At 36.3% G+C, this 16,095-nt stretch overlaps 4 protein-coding genes across 6 annotated transcripts; 1 reads left to right on the forward strand and 3 right to left on the reverse strand.

Moving 5' to 3' along the window:
* The first annotated feature begins 288 nt into the window (after positions 1-288).
* On the forward strand, positions 289-3,345 carry LOC123194953 (receptor-like protein EIX1). The gene has a single exon (XM_044608491.1). The coding sequence runs from the start codon at positions 289-291 to the stop codon at positions 3,343-3,345; it is 3,057 nt and encodes a 1,018-aa protein (XP_044464426.1).
* Positions 3,346-3,461: 116 nt separating this feature from the next.
* Positions 3,462-7,708, reverse strand: LOC123220098 (OVARIAN TUMOR DOMAIN-containing deubiquitinating enzyme 2-like). 3 transcript variants are annotated; one of them, XM_044642114.1, is made up of 8 exons: positions 7,065-7,708; positions 6,529-6,612; positions 6,389-6,437; positions 5,580-5,685; positions 4,922-5,013; positions 4,264-4,382; positions 3,815-3,890; positions 3,462-3,656 (listed from the first exon to the last, which is right to left on the reverse strand). In XM_044642114.1, the coding sequence occupies exons 2-8, from the start codon at positions 6,591-6,593 to the stop codon at positions 3,600-3,602; spliced, it is 564 nt and encodes a 187-aa protein (XP_044498049.1). In that variant the 5' UTR covers positions 6,594-6,612; positions 7,065-7,708; the 3' UTR covers positions 3,462-3,599. The 3 variants fall into 3 exon arrangements, with proteins under 3 accessions (XP_044498049.1, XP_044498056.1, XP_044498064.1); XM_044642121.1 differs by having other exon boundaries at positions 4,251-4,382; XM_044642129.1 differs by lacking the exon at positions 5,580-5,685 and having other exon boundaries at positions 4,922-5,044; positions 6,392-6,437.
* A 144-nt stretch (positions 7,709-7,852) lies between these two features.
* LOC123220089 (reactive Intermediate Deaminase A, chloroplastic-like) lies at positions 7,853-10,752 on the reverse strand. The gene is made up of 6 exons (XM_044642104.1): positions 10,488-10,752; positions 9,717-9,832; positions 9,494-9,538; positions 9,014-9,087; positions 8,873-8,922; positions 7,853-8,345 (listed from the first exon to the last, which is right to left on the reverse strand). Exons 1-6 carry the CDS (start codon positions 10,669-10,671, stop codon positions 8,242-8,244), a joined length of 573 nt encoding a protein of 190 aa, XP_044498039.1. The 5' UTR covers positions 10,672-10,752; the 3' UTR covers positions 7,853-8,241.
* Positions 10,753-11,500: 748 nt separating this feature from the next.
* On the reverse strand, positions 11,501-13,366 carry LOC123215513 (NEP1-interacting protein-like 1). The gene is made up of 6 exons (XM_044635644.1): positions 13,161-13,366; positions 12,641-13,070; positions 12,289-12,440; positions 12,069-12,152; positions 11,800-11,964; positions 11,501-11,702 (listed from the first exon to the last, which is right to left on the reverse strand). Exons 2-6 carry the CDS (start codon positions 12,801-12,803, stop codon positions 11,577-11,579), a joined length of 690 nt encoding a protein of 229 aa, XP_044491579.1. The 5' UTR covers positions 12,804-13,070; positions 13,161-13,366; the 3' UTR covers positions 11,501-11,576.
* Between the last annotated feature and the right edge of the window lie 2,729 nt (positions 13,367-16,095).

Raw genomic sequence — 16,095 nt, forward strand, 5'->3', positions numbered from 1 at the left:
TCAAATTTATCAAAGAAAATTGTAGTTTCATGACTTCTTGTGAAGTGCATTGGTAGAATCAATAGCAATTACGTGTGGACAATTGAGTCCTACTTTTTGACTTGATGGGTATGAATTACTGTTGAAAAATGTTGGAATTCCAATTTGTGCAACACGGATTAATTTTCTAGTCATATATTTCTACTTTTCAAATTGGATTACCTGATAGAAAGCACCCTATAAATAGCAACCCCTTGGATGTTCTTCACATTCACATTATAACTTCTACATACAAAAATGAAACCGACAATGAGGTTTATTGTTGCCTTTCTTTTCCTCTCTATAGCAACTATCAACCTTGGCTTCTGTAATGGAAGTTCCAACCACTCTTACCTGCATGGCTGTATTGAAAGTGAGAGACGAGCACTCTTAAGGTTCAAGAATGATCTCAAGGATTCTTCCAAACGTCTTGCCTCTTGGACTAGTGGTGATGGAGATTGTTGTACCTGGGCTGGTGTTCTCTGCGACAACTTCACTGGCCATGTCCTTCAACTCCACCTAGGCAATCCTAATTCTATATACATTCTTGATCACGCATCAGAAGCTGACTATGAGGCTTTTCAGAGGTCAAAGTTGGTTGGTAAGATAAATCCCTCCTTGATTGAATTAAAGCAATTAATTCACTTGGACCTGAGCTTTAATGATTTCCAAGGGATTGAGATTCCTAAATTTCTTGGTTCTATGAAGAATTTAATTTATCTTAATCTTTCTGGAGCTGGATTTCAAGGAATGATTGCTCACCAAATCGGGAATCTCTCTAATCTTCAATATCTTGACCTCAATGTCGATCATTTGAGTGTTGACAATCTACGTTGGCTATCTGGCCTGTCTTTGTTAAAGTACCTAGATTTGAGTAGTGTAAACAATATAGACGACTCTGACTGGTTGTCTGTGGTAAACACACTCCCATCTTTATTAGTGTTAAAATTGTCAGATTGTGGACTCAGAAATGAACATCTTGTACTATCCACTGTCAACTTTTCGTCTCTTACCTTTCTTGATCTTTCTTATAATGAACTTGAAGACTCTTTCATCTTTAGCTGGGTTTTGGGTCAAGGTAGTTTAGTCTTTCTTGATCTAAGTTATAATAGTTTATCAGGTCCAATCCCTGATGGGCTTCAAAATATGACTTCTCTTAGGCACCTTGATTTATCTTGGAACAATTTCAATTCTACAAAACCCACAGGCTGGTGGCACCAATTTGTTCATCTTGAGTACCTTTTTCTTCAACAGAATTTCTTGAAAGGTACAATTCCGGAGGATCTAGGAAACCTAACGTCACTCAAAGTGCTAGATCTTTCATCCAATTTTCAACTTGAATGGAGAATTCCAAGATCCTGGGGAAGTCTTTGCAACTTGATTTCATTTTCTTTGTCAGGTGTTAATTTACTGAGTCAAGACATATCTGAAATATTTGATATTTTTTTAGGATGTGCTTTTAAGAAACTAGAGTTACTGGATTTGAAGTTTTGTCGTATATCTGGTAAGTTGACAAGTAAACTTGGGAAGTTTAAAAATCTAAAGAGACTGTTTCTAGGTTTTAACTCCATCTCTGGTCATATTTCTTCCTCTTTAGGAGAACTTTCGTCTTTAATACGTCTAAATCTTTTTCATAACAATTTGAGTGGTTCAATTCCTGAGTCTTTAGGAAAACTTTCTTCTTTAGAATACCTTGATATTTCATACAACAGTTTGAACGGATTTGTTTTGCCCATTCATTTTGAAAATCTCTCTAAATTGTCTATTTTTTATGCATCTGGAAACTCCCTGACCATGAAAGTCGATCCTGATTGGCTTCCTCCTTTCCAACTTGAGTCCTTATATTTGGCATCTTGTAAGTTAGGGCCTCACTTTCCATCCTGGATTTTGTCACAAAAGTATTTAGTGGATTTGGATATATCCAACTCAGGAATTTCAGATTTGATTCCTAGTAGGTTTTGGAAATATATTTCAGGATTACAATTTTTAAATCTCTCTCGTAACCAAATTTATGGAGTGATTCCAGATTTATATGAGGTTCCTAGTTCTCTTGACTTCAGTTGGAATAATTTATCTGGTCAGTTGCCTTTCATATCCTTCAATGTATTATTACTAGATCTTTCCAACAACTATATTTCAGGATCAATTAAGTATTTTTTATGTTCTAGGATGAATAAGTCAAAACAAATGAAAATTCTCAGCTTAGAAAATAATCTTCTATCTGGAGAATTACCTGATTGTTGGATGCATTGGAAAAATTTGACTGTTTTGAAGTTAAATAATAATAAATTTATTGGCAGCCTTCCAAGTTCCATGGGATCCTTAAGTTCCCTTCAGTCTTTGCACCTTCGTAATAATTGTTTCTCTGGAATAATACCTGTGTCTTTTAGAGGTTTAACACAACTAATAACACTTGATCTTGGTGAAAATAATTTTTTTGGTAAGGTTCCTAGATGGATAGGGGAAAGATTTTCAAGTTTGATGATTCTCAACCTCCGTTCAAATAAGTTTCATGGTCATTTACCAATGAAGCTTTGTTGTCTATCTTCTTTACAAGTGTTGGACCTTGCTGACAACAATCTTGATGGAAGCATACCTAAATGTATCAATGACTTTAGTGCCATGGTGACAATATACCATTCTCCAAGTTTCACGATAAGATACTATGCTTCACATTACCAAGTTGCTGGAACACTTGAGGATGCAATAGTTGCAGTGAAAGGAAAACTGATGGAATACAATACCATTTTATATTTGGTGAGAAATATTGACTTGTCCAACAATAAGTTCACTGGAGAAATTCCTGTGGAAGTGACAGAGCTTAAAGGATTGCAATCACTGAATTTATCTCACAATTTCCTTACAGGAAAAATTCCTGAAAATATTGGTGAAATGAAGTCTTTGGAATCAATTGATTTCTCTGTCAACCAACTTCGTGGCAATATCCCTGAAAGTATGTCAAGTTTAAATTTTTTGGGTAATCTAAACTTGTCCAATAACCACTTGACAGGGAAAATTCCTTCAGGCACTCAACTTCAAACTTTTGATGCATCCTCTTTCATCAACAATGAACTCTGTGGGCTTCCCCTTCCAACAAAATGCACAAAGATTGTTCGACCACCGGCGTTTGAGAATGGAGGATTAAGAGATGGTAATGAACATGAAGTAGATTGGTTCTATGTGGGCATGTCACTTGGGTTTGTGATGGGGTTCTGGGGTATAATATTAGGTCCTCTAATTGTTAGCAGAAGATGGAGGTACAAGTACTGCCACTTCTTGAATTTCCTTGGCAACAAATTTGGTATTATTCTGAGAAAATGTTGCTAGACTCAGTGTTTCTTTTTTTTAATCTTTGTACCTGTCCTGCTTAATGTCTTCAATCATGAATAAAGTTTTCCATTATCAAGGGGCCTTATTTTGTTTGAACATAGAAGACAGCAATCTTTATAAAAAGTAGTTCAATCATGAATGTATTTAACTTCCAATTCTGTAACATAATTCCAGGAAGCAGTGGTTTCTGATGTCAAAGAGTTACTAAAATGAAATGGGTCTATTTTTGCAGGTTTCTCACATGGTTACTGTCATCTATATTCCTGAAAATTAACATGGCCTGTTGCTTGAGCGTGCTCCACAGCCTCCTGCACAGTCATGTAAAATAAGCATATGAATTTGTGAAATCATTATAAGAAAGAGCTAACAAGAAGTAAACTAGGCACATCTAGCATAAACCTTTTCAGCGTTATTTTTCATTTTTACTTTCTTAAGGCCAACAAAATTAGTACAGATAAGAAATTACCTTCTGGCCCACCACCCCGATTTGGCATACTCCACAATGCAAAGTGAACTTGGCAGTGTAAGTGTAACTCCTTCTCCTGGCAAATAACATAACGATGTACAGATGATGAGTACCGATGGGGAGTAAAGTGCTTCAAAATGCATAAAAATACATATCAGGAAAAAATGAAAAAAAAAAATCTAGTAATTATAATCTATCTCACATTGCAAAGCTAAAAACTAAAATGTGTAATTACTAGATTTACCCAATAAATTCGAACCACTAAGTTCCTATTTAAATGGTCCATAATCATCTAATTTCCCGCTTGTGAAACAGTTGAACTAATCTGGGAAACAGTTCTTGTATTTACATGTTCTTGTGCAATCACATTTTGGTTTGAGATATTAAACATTTAAAAATTTTAAGGAATTGATCATTAAGTAAAACTTGCACAGACCGTTAACGACCACCTTTGTTGCTCTTTAAGAAGATTAAGAGCAAGTTCCTCAGCTGGCCCTAAGGTCCTGTCTTTCCCCACAGCAAATATGTTCTGATGAAACTCCTCCGGAGCTCCCTCAAATGGAGACATCTGTTGATAACACCATGTGTCAATCATGAGTTGAAAAGATAAAACATGCAATGAATAAATCTTTTTGGCCGCACATGCAAATATGTAATGAAACATAAGATTATATTAGGAGGTTAGGATAAGTAACCTAAGCAAGAGGAAGAATCACCAAAAAATAATTTCTTGTAGGGCTTCAGAAATGCAAGTTTTAGTTATGATATTTTTGAACTTTTTGGGTACCAGCCCTCATATCTGGCAACATCCATAAACTGATTGATTCTCCTTGACCAGGAGTTCTATATATGAGCTGTAATACATTCCTCGACTACATCATTGACTGAAAAAAATTTTAAAAATTAAAATTTATTTTAAGGAATGGATCATAAGGTTCCATACAGCTAAAGCATCATAATGAAGCCCATCATAGATCAGCATCACTCTTTAAGAATACTTCATTTCCTGTCAATTAGTAAATAAGGGGGAAAAAAACAGCACAGAAAATTTTAGTAATGCAAATTTGCTGGGATCTGATGCAAAACAGATGTGAGAATGCTTCTAACCTGGCCATATAAATTGCATCTTGTGGTCTGAATATCATATGCTGCAATTTCACATCCATAATAATCTGCTAATATGGCAAGTTCAATGGCACCTTCAGAGTAGAACACAGAGTAACTAAGTAACTGAACAAGTAACAGAAATAACATCAGAGCCATATGGTGAGACAAACACGCAGGGGGGCAAACACAAATTCACTGAAATGAAATATTTGTGCAATTTATTGAAACTTCCTATATAGCAAAGAAAGCACCAAAGCTGATACAACATGATTTCAGAACCTCTCCATGAGAATAAAGAGAATCCTAGAAGCAGCTAAAATGTCACTTCAGGTGGTCAATTATGAAAAGAGAATAGAGATAACATGTTTATATTATTAGATTATCCAATTGCAAAGTACAAGAAGTCATCACCTAAACCAACCCCAAGAGCACAGTTATAAAATAGAGGACATTGCCATGGTGCAAACATGAAAATCACTCCCTTTACACATACTAAGAACCACGGCAAAGCTAGATCTTTCCCATATATACTTCTAAACAAGAAATGCCAGCAATTCTGAGATGAATCATTAATGTCATACGTAACAATTTAGGCCCATCTACTTTTATTTGTCTACCGACCACCAAAGCATGCCCTAAAAAAGGAAATTCAATGCACGTCCCCACTTCTCTGAGTCCTGAATCCAGGAACAATACTCATTATTTGGCTTTCCAAGAAAAACTTTGGAATACTTTACAGGATCACTTGCCACTGTTGCCACTATTAGGGCTGGATTCGAGCCGAGCCAGCTCGAGCTCGAGCTCGGCTCGGCTCGGTTGGAGCCCGAAACGAGCCGGGCTTTGCTCCATATATACAAAACAACGTCGTTTTGATCCATATATATATATACAAAACAGTGTCGTTTTGATATGAAAAACGAGCCGAACCAAGCCAAAAACGAGTCGAACTCGAGCCAAGCCGAGTTTGGCTCGAGTCGAGCTCGAACCGAACTCGAGCCGGCCATTAAAAAACCGAGCCGAGCCCAAGTTGGCTGCGAGCTGAGCTCAGCTCGGCTCGAATCCAGCCCTAGCCACTATAACCTTCAAAAGATCATAATCACAGTGTTCAGAAAATCAAAGAGAAAAGGGCAATTGAATATGTCAATTATATCACTTATTTGTAGGTAGTATTTGTTTTTAAAATGATAAATAAAATGAAAGACCCAAAAATAAAGGCATTTTCCATAACTTCTATACATCATTAATCTCACACGGCAAAATTAGCACATATATCAGAACTAGATGTATGAAGCTATATCGATTCTCCAACACAAAATTTGAACATTTACACTTAACTGAAATTAACTTATCCCACCAATTCTCATAGTGCGCACAAGCTTGAATAAAAACACATGAACAGAAACCGAATAATGTTTGAGATCTTAAACTATACATGTTTGTGAGCAAAGGTAAGATGACGCAGATAAGAACCTGTCTCAATTCAGGAGCTTTATTTTTGTCATGGTCCATAACATATCTGTAAGTAGAAATATAGAAGAGCAATGAAGAAACAGAGATGAAAATTCATTTCATGAAAACTAACAATAAACTTATAGTTTAGTCTTTACCCAACAGCATTAAAAAGGCAACTATTGTCTGAGGGAATCACCCTTCTAACTATAATCCCTTCCATCTTACAGGGATATATGCACCTGAAAACAATCACAAATACATCATTAAATGCCTCAAAATTTCAAGCAAAAAAGCAAAAAAGGAAACAAGAAACCAATAGCATGAAGCAATAACCTGAAGAAAAAAAATTTTAATTATATAAAAAGGATAATGAAGTAAACACATAAAAAAAATCTCAAATTTCTCAACTTTTCCAACCTTATTTCAGAACCATAGTAACATAGAAGATATATAAGAAGATCAAAAGCTAAACAGAATACGTTGCTAATTAAAACCCGCCAAGAAAATACAAAATCTCTCCTTGGTGCACACCCACAAATTAAAAAAAGAAATCCAATCTTGGAAAGAAAAAACTAAAAATTAAAATTTGAACCAACACAGTTTAGAAAAACAATACAGAAAGCAAACAGGGCAGACAATAAGCAATCAAAACTCAAAAGGGGAATCCAAAAATAAAAAGAGGCATATATACCACGAAAAAAGAAGCACCGAATGGAATAAAGAATGTAACTTTGCAGTAAAGAAATGGAGAAGATAAGAAGAAGAAGGAAAAAAAATGGACAAAACACGTGCTAATTATAAAGGCCTGCTGTGCATCATAAAATAAATGAAGATTTTTTCTTTGTGTTCTAGATAATTTAACTGGACTCTGGTGGACATATAGTTATGATAAAAAAGATCTGAAAACTAGTGAGTAGAATATTTTTCTAATTTTTTGTTTACTCATTAAACAGGTGTAAATTATGGCAGTTGTCTCTAAGCTTAAATTATGTGTAGGCCAAGTCCTGGATTCAACAGTACACTTTTAATGTTGACCACAGATCAGCATCGGATTTTCTAACTAAATATCTTAATTAGTGAGTCAAGTTTAACTTTCTAGTTCAAGATTTGTCTTATCTTGAGACTTCCAAATCAATGTCTCACTAACTCTTAATATTTATTCATAAACAATTTTCATCCATGTCTTACCGTCTTTCTCATTATTTTCCTAAAAATTATGTTAACTAGTTTCACTTAATTCATTGAGATGTTCTTAAGTTTTACCATTATGATGCCTATTTGAGTTATATAACCATGAACGGGAACCATAGGCTATTGTTTCCAGTTTTCTAAAGATTATACGTTTTCATGAATTTCAAGCTCGAATTTACAAAGCAAGAAAGGAGATTTATAGATTATTAAAACAGAGAAACTGGGAAGATAAATTATGTCTTAAATCTTATTTCTTTTAAAGAGCATGCATCTCACTAGTCACAAATATACAACCACATGCAGCAAATTTTATTAGCAAATATCAAGCAAACCGCCAGGTCACAATTTTGAGCCACTCACCCAGCCTGCATATATATTGCTTAACCGAATAAGAAACTGAAAATAGCAATTGGGCAATCCATTTTCTAAGAAAATGTTCACATAATAGCAGTACAGTTAACAGGAGAGGATTTAGTCCAGGGTCACCAAAGTGGCAGGACTGGATCCCGAACTTCCCAGAACATACCTTGACAGCAGCAAGAATGGACTAATGCAGAATTACAGCCTATTAGTTTACTACGTGCAATGAAAATGGAACTGAGAAAGTTTTTCTAAGCTATAGTTCTCGATATGCCTTCTTCTACTTTATTATTCACTCTTGCAGAACTTCACTCTAATTAGGCATTTTGGAGGGCTGCAATGCATTCAATCTCAATCCTGGCATCCAAAGGCAGCGCAGCTACTTGATATGTTGAACGAGCTGGAGCAGGTGCTGGAAAGTCTACAGCAACAAAAACAAAACAATTGGTTAGATGGTATAGGTGATAGCAGCAAGATAAACAATATACAGTTATCAAGTACATCTCAATAGGATTGATTTAAAAGGATAACGAACTCAAGGAAGAAAGATTTTTTCTGTTCAAGTTGTGGTAAATCCACTCTTAACAAGTCACTTGATCTTGGTCCTCTTCACTCTCTAATATATATAAAAATTACATGTAACTTACAACAAGGTCTTATGAGTTTGAGATTCTGTCATGATTGCCACTGAATATCCATCATATCACTTTCACAAACTAGGTAACTCAAAGTAGAATGCGTGTTTTCATACCAAATTGAAAATTCCCAAATGAGCGCACTTTAGCTATTACCATATCATGTATCACATTATACTGCAATTGCATGATTCAGACCTTATTTTCTTTCTGTTCATTCAGTTAATAGGATGCCAAACATGATTGATCTTGAGAATCATTACATGCCAAATTGATTACTCAATTAACATAACTCAACTAACATAAAACTTACATTTAGCATAGATCTCATTTACTTTCTTGAAATCTTTCAAGTTGGCCAACCTGCAGAGAGAAAAAATTAAAAAGACTGATCTTTCCCTAACTATAGACCTAAAGAATCAAGACTGCGGTGCAAAGTGAAAGAAGATCATACATAATTGTTGTCTTAACCACAGAGGAATAATCAGCACCACTAGCTTTCAGTATTTCTCCCATATTTTTTAGAACCTGCAAATTTTTCATAAGCCCAAATCTGTCAGCTTTAAAGAAAGTGGAAAATTATCTGTCAAATTTATTCAAGCTAGGTGCTAATCAACAGAAAAACCAGTCGATACTGCTTTAAGTCAAAAAAACTTTACCAATAGAAATAAAAAGTGCTCTAGAGATTTTGATTCTTGATAGGAAAAAATATAAGGTAAAAGCGATAGCATTTCCTAAACATGCAAAAGTTGTATGAACATCTAACAGCCTTAAACAGTCCAGGCCCTCACTAAAACATGGATTATTAAAAAATTATTACCAAGAAAAATGAACAGCATTTAGCATTACCAGAGTTTTTAATTCATCTAACACTCAGAATGTTAAAAAGAAAATTTAAGGACTGAGATGGCAAGCTCATAGGTCAAGGATTTACCTGCTCAGTTTGCTCCTCTACACTCCCTGAGACAAACTTCCCAGTCTAGAATAGAGTACCAGACAAGTACAATTAGCAGAGGCACATGAAAAGCAAATCTACAAGACTGGAAAATGTGTGTGTGCACAATTTGAAAGAACATTCTATCATTTCATAATGAGATAAAGCCACTTATAAGTCAACCTAATATTGAAGCAGATCCTCAATGAAAAACAGCACAAACCTCAGGAATAAGACCGAGAACGCCAGAGACAAAAACAAGGTTATTGGCTTTGATGGCCTGAGAATACGGTCCCAAGGCTGCAGGTGCCTTGTTAGTCACAACAGCCTCCTTCAAACCTACATTTACAAGATAGTCAGCAATACTATGTGCAATGAATTCATGATTAAAAAAAATAAAGCCTCATATGTACACTAAAAATTATCCCATCGGTTTCTAATCTCACAATCTCAAAACAAAATCACCAAGTCAGTGATCTCTTTATATTTCATTGGTGTATTTTCTAGCGCAAAATGCAGTCCAAAAGTTCCACCATTCAGCTAATTATTATATTTAAGTTGAAATCCACAACTAATATAACAACTAGAGTCTACAGCTGAAACTCAACTATCACCTATCAAAGTCCCAAACTTCATTATAAGTCTTAAAATTAATACATATCAGCACCAAAAAACTGAACCTAAGTTCCAAAATCGCAATTTTACTTGCTACACATTTTATGCTAATCAAATTGCAACAATATCATCCAATCACAAAAGCAAGAACACAACTAATTAACCTCATTTTCAACTCACAAAACCCCGCCGACACTCTAAACTACACATAGCAACAAAAAGTCTCAAACTTTCATCACAATCAAACTCTCAAACCAACCACACTGATTTTCCACTATACATTTACATCATTAACTCAGATGGGTATCACGTAAATTAATTAAAAATGAAAAATTCAGAACAGAAAAACGAAAATTTTAAAAAGAAAATCGATGTTTACTAGTAATAGCTGAGGTTGATAAGCAAGCAAAGGGACTGGTGTGTCTTCTGGAAGAAGAACGCCACAGGGTGGAGCCAGCGACGGAAACGCAGCCGATGCCGACGGCAGCCAACGAGGAGTGGGTGCGAAGTAAACCCATGTCGATGGTGAGGCCATTGAGCGACCTTAATGAACACCAAGCCATTGGTCTCTGTCTCTCTTGAGTTGCTGTCTCGGTTTTACTGGGGAGTTCGGTAAGACCTTATAAAAGGTGGCTTTATTGCCCTGTTTATTTGTTTTTATTAAAAACCAAAAAGTTATGTGCATAAATATTATCACAATGTGATTGAAAAAATTATTTAATTATATAATAATATATAATTATTTAGATATATAATTTTATTAATTAAAAAAACAGTAAAATGATTATTCCTTCAGCTTTGATGAAACACCATCTTATCTTTAAGTTTAAAAAATTCATTTTCATTAGTTAACTTTAACATTAAAGGGCATGCTTATCATTTTATAAAATATATAATACCACTTATTTCTTTAATATATAAAAAAATTATATATTTATTCAATCAGAGACAAAAATTATATAAAATATATAATACCACTTATTTCTTTAATATATAAAATATGTAATACCACTCATTTTCGTCCTTTTTATCATTGTTTCGGAGGGAAACAATCAATCAGACATTAAAAAAAGAAAATGTTATTAGTTGGGTTTGGGTTTCACAAAACCAAGATTGGGCTGGACTGGAAATAACTTGGGTTGTTTGGGCTGGTTGTGGGTCTTTAAAGCCCACTACCACTTAGAGTACAATTCTTCAGTCTCAAACTTAACAATCAAATCCATTTTGGCAGAGTTGGACCACCAAACTGAAAACGCCTAGAGGATTATTCTAACAATCCACCGTAAAATCAATTTGCCGAAATGCAGAGTCAAAAGGACAACATATCAGAGAGGTAGGCACACCATCTCTATTCACAATCAATCTCCAACAAGCCATGCATGCAAATGATAATACTCTTCCAACATTTAGATTTCAATTGATCAGATGAGTGAGTTAACTTGTCTACAATTACAAATATGTTATATCTTTACAAAACACTTTCTCTACACACAGGGCAATTGCCATTTCTAATTAGCCATTGATCGATGCACTCCAAATGAAAACAGTGTCCACAATGAGGAAGCTTTCTTGCAGAATCCCCCTCCGAGAAATCCTGAAAAAAGAAAACAGTCAATTCCAAGAACCCACAACTCTTAACTGAAGTCTATAAATCTGTTAATAACTCAAAACAAGCCAAGATTTGTATTCACCTGTAAGCAAATTGAGCAACAAAGTTCCTGGCAAATTTGGACTACTATGTCAGAATTAACTGTAAATTCAGGAAGCCTTTGAATTGAATCTCTGGACAGTCCATTAACTTCATTGACATCATAAACATCAGAAATCTCTCTGTAAGTGGTTTCCAATGAGCTAATCTGAGATTAGCCAAGTTAGACTCTGATTAGATTCCACATTATGTGACTAAAATTTATCACTAAACAAACTTCAATGGAGATTATGTAAATAATCCAATACTTACTTGCCACTGATAGGCTTTGAGCATTGCAGGACTTACCCATTCCATGAAAACCTTGCCATTCATTAAGCTGGTTAAGAGTGCTAGCTGTAAAAATAAATCAAATTGATTATCTCTTTCCGGCCCTTCAATGATTTCCATTTCTTATTGATTTGAAAAAACTGTTCTTACCTAATGGAGAAAGTGTGTTATAATTAGTACTAGAGAAAGTTTTGGCCATTACCTTGGACAATGACTCTCCATCAGCTGCTGATTCTAGCAACTGCACAGCTGTAATGGCACCTGCCACTGCACCTATTCCAGATCCATGAAGGAACCCAGTTTCAGTTGTTTGGCCTTTCATGGCTCCCACTATTGTTCCAACTATTGCCCCTCCTGGAAAACCAAAAGAAATAAGCCTTTAAGTTTCAAGTTTAACCACAAATGACATGTGCAAACTCCTTGGAATGACCGAATGTTGATGGATAAGCCTTATGGATTTAGCTGCATGAATGAAATGAAGATACATGCATCTTCAAAAGCAAAAACAATAAGAATACATATAACTCAGTTAGCATCTTTTGCTGCACCAATACCTAATGCAAAAATGCAGGTGAATGAAGCATAGAGACCTCTCTTCAAGGCTCTAATCAAAACCTCAGTTCCAATAGCACCAAACATGGCAAAAAAGCACAGAGAAACCACCACTTTACACTTGAATGAAATGTTCACTAGCCCAGAAAGCCTCTCTTTCAACATTGGGAAAACAACTAAGAGATGAAAAAGGAGATAGTGAAGGCCAATTGCTAGCTTGGATGGCGTGCTAATATTTATGAAGAAGAAGAAGAAGGATTAGATGAGAGGTTCACTTGGAAATGTGCACAGGAGACTCAAGCATTTTATAGGGCAAGAAGAAAAGCAGCATTTATGAGGCTTAGACTTGAGGGCCGGAGCTCCCAGACAAGTGCAGCAACATGCAATGATGCAACATGAATGGGGAAATGAGCATTAATGCTTCTGATCAGACTATCACAACAATGGTAAAACAATATAATATAAAATGTCAGTGAACTGATTGCTCATCCATTATTGTTTCTATTAGAAGATAACTCTTACCTAGAGCTTACAGTGACAGATAAAGTGAATTATGTGCTTAAAAATTTGTATAACTTTGGCTAGTAATTGCTTAAAGGCTTTGATGCTTCTCTCATTTTATATATCAAAACTCAGTATATCTTCTACAAATTAGAAATGACCAATTGGGCATTGTTCCATGAGTAAGTGAGCCTGACCAGTTGTTTGAATACAAAATGTCTTGGAACACTCACCAATGGCTACCACCACAGGTCCACAGCCATCTATGTAGATAGCTCTTTTGCATTATGTAATTAAGGTTAACTTTGGCTAGTTAGTGACACTCAGACTGCCTACAATACTTCAGCAAAGCCAGGGGCGCCAATAGCAGCTCAAAGAGGAATCCGAAACCTCCAAAACCGGGTGCTGGGATTGTTTTTGCAGCTTCTGTGGGCTGAAAATTAACTATGAGTATGAAGATCATGTTTGGGACACAGAAGAAAGTGGTCCTGTTAAGTGGAATTCAATCTTAGCATTGGCTAGATATTTTCACATAGTTGATAGGTCTCCTTCACCTATAATTATATTTTCTATCCATAATGATTCTATGTACCACCCTTCAATTTCAAATTTTAGTCTAGTTTTTAGCCTCATCCAATGTTAGGAAACCTTTAGCTTCTAAACCTTTTTTGGCCGCTGCAGACCGAAAACTTCACATGGTTTCAAATTTTTGTAGAAAATAAACTAGAACTTCTTATTCTTCAAACTATTTTAGACTTGCAGATTTGCTTGTAGGTTTCACAGAGTGCCCTATACTCCACGTCGCTTATTCGCTGTTAATAAGCAGTAAAGAGATCAAATTCTCTAAACAAGAATACAGAATTTATGTGAAAATTCTAATATGAAAAACCATTGACTGAAAATGGAGAAATTTTCAAAATAAATTGAGAAGATTACAAGATAAGAAGTAGATACTTACATGTGTAGGTATTGCCTTTCTTGCCCGCAGGTCGTATTTGTACCCGTGTACTAAGAAATTCGCTTGAATCATTTGGCTCATATTGTGGAGGCAAAGACGCCGAACCCTATATGAAATCATTGATGGACTATGAGATCAGATCTATCAATTGCCACTACGGATCTCTTCGACAATCTACATCTTGGATCCACACTTCTTGAATTAGAATATGTGGTGTTGAGAATTCAAGTCACTCCTATACAACAACAAAAAATACGAATGTAAACTAGCTCAGACTCCTATTTGTTTGTATCAAATGCAAATCAAAGCAACTCCAAATGCATTTGGGCTCACCAAGCGAATTGGTTAAATTATAAGCCAAGAATGTATCAAGTCTGATGCTCTAGTATCAGTTATTGTGGATGAGGTCCACTCCAATATATTTTGCTCTCTGGTTCTGGTGTCTGCACGCCTCCGAAAATGGAACCTCAGTATTATGCAAGCAATAATTTTCAATTGAATAAATAAGTATGGTTGGCCAAGTTTTCCATTTCTCTTGTGGCTGCAGGTCGGCAAAATTAAGAACCAACTTGACTTGCAATTTCCCAAGACTCCATTAATGAAACCTCCAAAACAAACTTAGAAAAATGAGTCCACAGTTTGAATTATATATATTATCTTTTAGAACTACATTGATATCCCATTGGGTTTATTTCTTTTTTGGCCAAACGACAATTTCCCACCCAAGGTTTAGCGTTTTCTCAAAAGTCCCCCCTTTAACTATGGAAACACCAAACACCCACCCATGGCCAGTTAAATTTAACCAAACCCTAACGGTGGTAGGGGTAAAATCGTCATTTTAGCTATAATATTAAAAATAAACTAAAATAGAATCTATTTTGCCCCCCTAAACTTTAAAAACTGAAATTTTCCCCCCACCTAAGTTTTAAAAAATGGCAGTTTCACCCTAGGGTTTGGTTTTGAAATCTCCGACGACCTCTCCGGCTCCGTTGCCGACGGCCGCTCCCTCCGGAAGCAACCTCTCCTTCCGACGATCTCTTTCCTCCCATTTGGAGGTCCGATCGGCGTCCGGAGACGCCGTAGGAGACGAAGACTTCGTCGGGAAGACGAAGTTCTTCGTCTTCCCAGACGAAGCCGACGCCGTCGTCTTCGTCTGGGAAGACGGTCGTCTTCCCAGAAGAAGACCTCTGGGAAGACGACCGTCTTCCCAGACGAGGACGACGGCATCGGCTTCGTCTGGGAAGACGAAGAACTTCGTCTTCCCGACGAAGTCTTCGTCTCCCACGGCTTCTCTGGGCGCCGATCGGACCTCCAAATGGGAGGAAAGAGATCGCCGGAAGGAGAGGTTGCTTCCGGAGGGAGCGGCCGTCGGCAACGGAGCCGGAGAGGTCGCCGGAGATTTCAAAACCAAACCCTAGGGTGAAACTGTCATTTTTTAAAACTTAGGCGGGGGGAAAATTTCAGTTTTTAAAGTTTAGGGGGGCAAAAGGAGATAAAATTTTCAGCCGTTAGGGTTTGGTTAAATCTAACCGGCCATGGGTGGGTGTTTGGTGTTTCCATAGTTAAAGGGGGGACTTTTGAGAAAACGCTAAACCTTGGGTGGGAAATAGTCGTTTGGCCTTCTTTTTTGGTATTCCTTCATTTAGTGAGAGTGAATTTTTAGAAACCTTTATTCTGGGATGCAAATTGAAGGGAGGAGGGGTGGGGATCTTCTCCCTAATTTCTATTCTCATCCTCTGTTTGTTGTGGGTCAGGTCACTAGGGCTGGACTCGAGCCAAGCCAGCTCGAGCTCGAGCTCGGCTCAGCTCGGTTCGAGCCCGAAACGAGTAGGGTTCTGCTCGGCTCGATCGAGCTTGAGCCGAGCTCGAGTTGGCTCGGTAGATTTTTTTTTTTAAGTTTTTATATAAAACGACGTCGTTTATATATATATATATATATATATATATATATATATATATATATATATAAAATGATATTGTTTTGATATGAAAAACGAG

This window comes from Mangifera indica, chromosome 1 (genome assembly GCF_011075055.1).
Source record: "Mangifera indica cultivar Alphonso chromosome 1, CATAS_Mindica_2.1, whole genome shotgun sequence".
In the NCBI taxonomy this organism is placed as follows: Eukaryota; Viridiplantae; Streptophyta; class Magnoliopsida; order Sapindales; family Anacardiaceae; genus Mangifera; species Mangifera indica.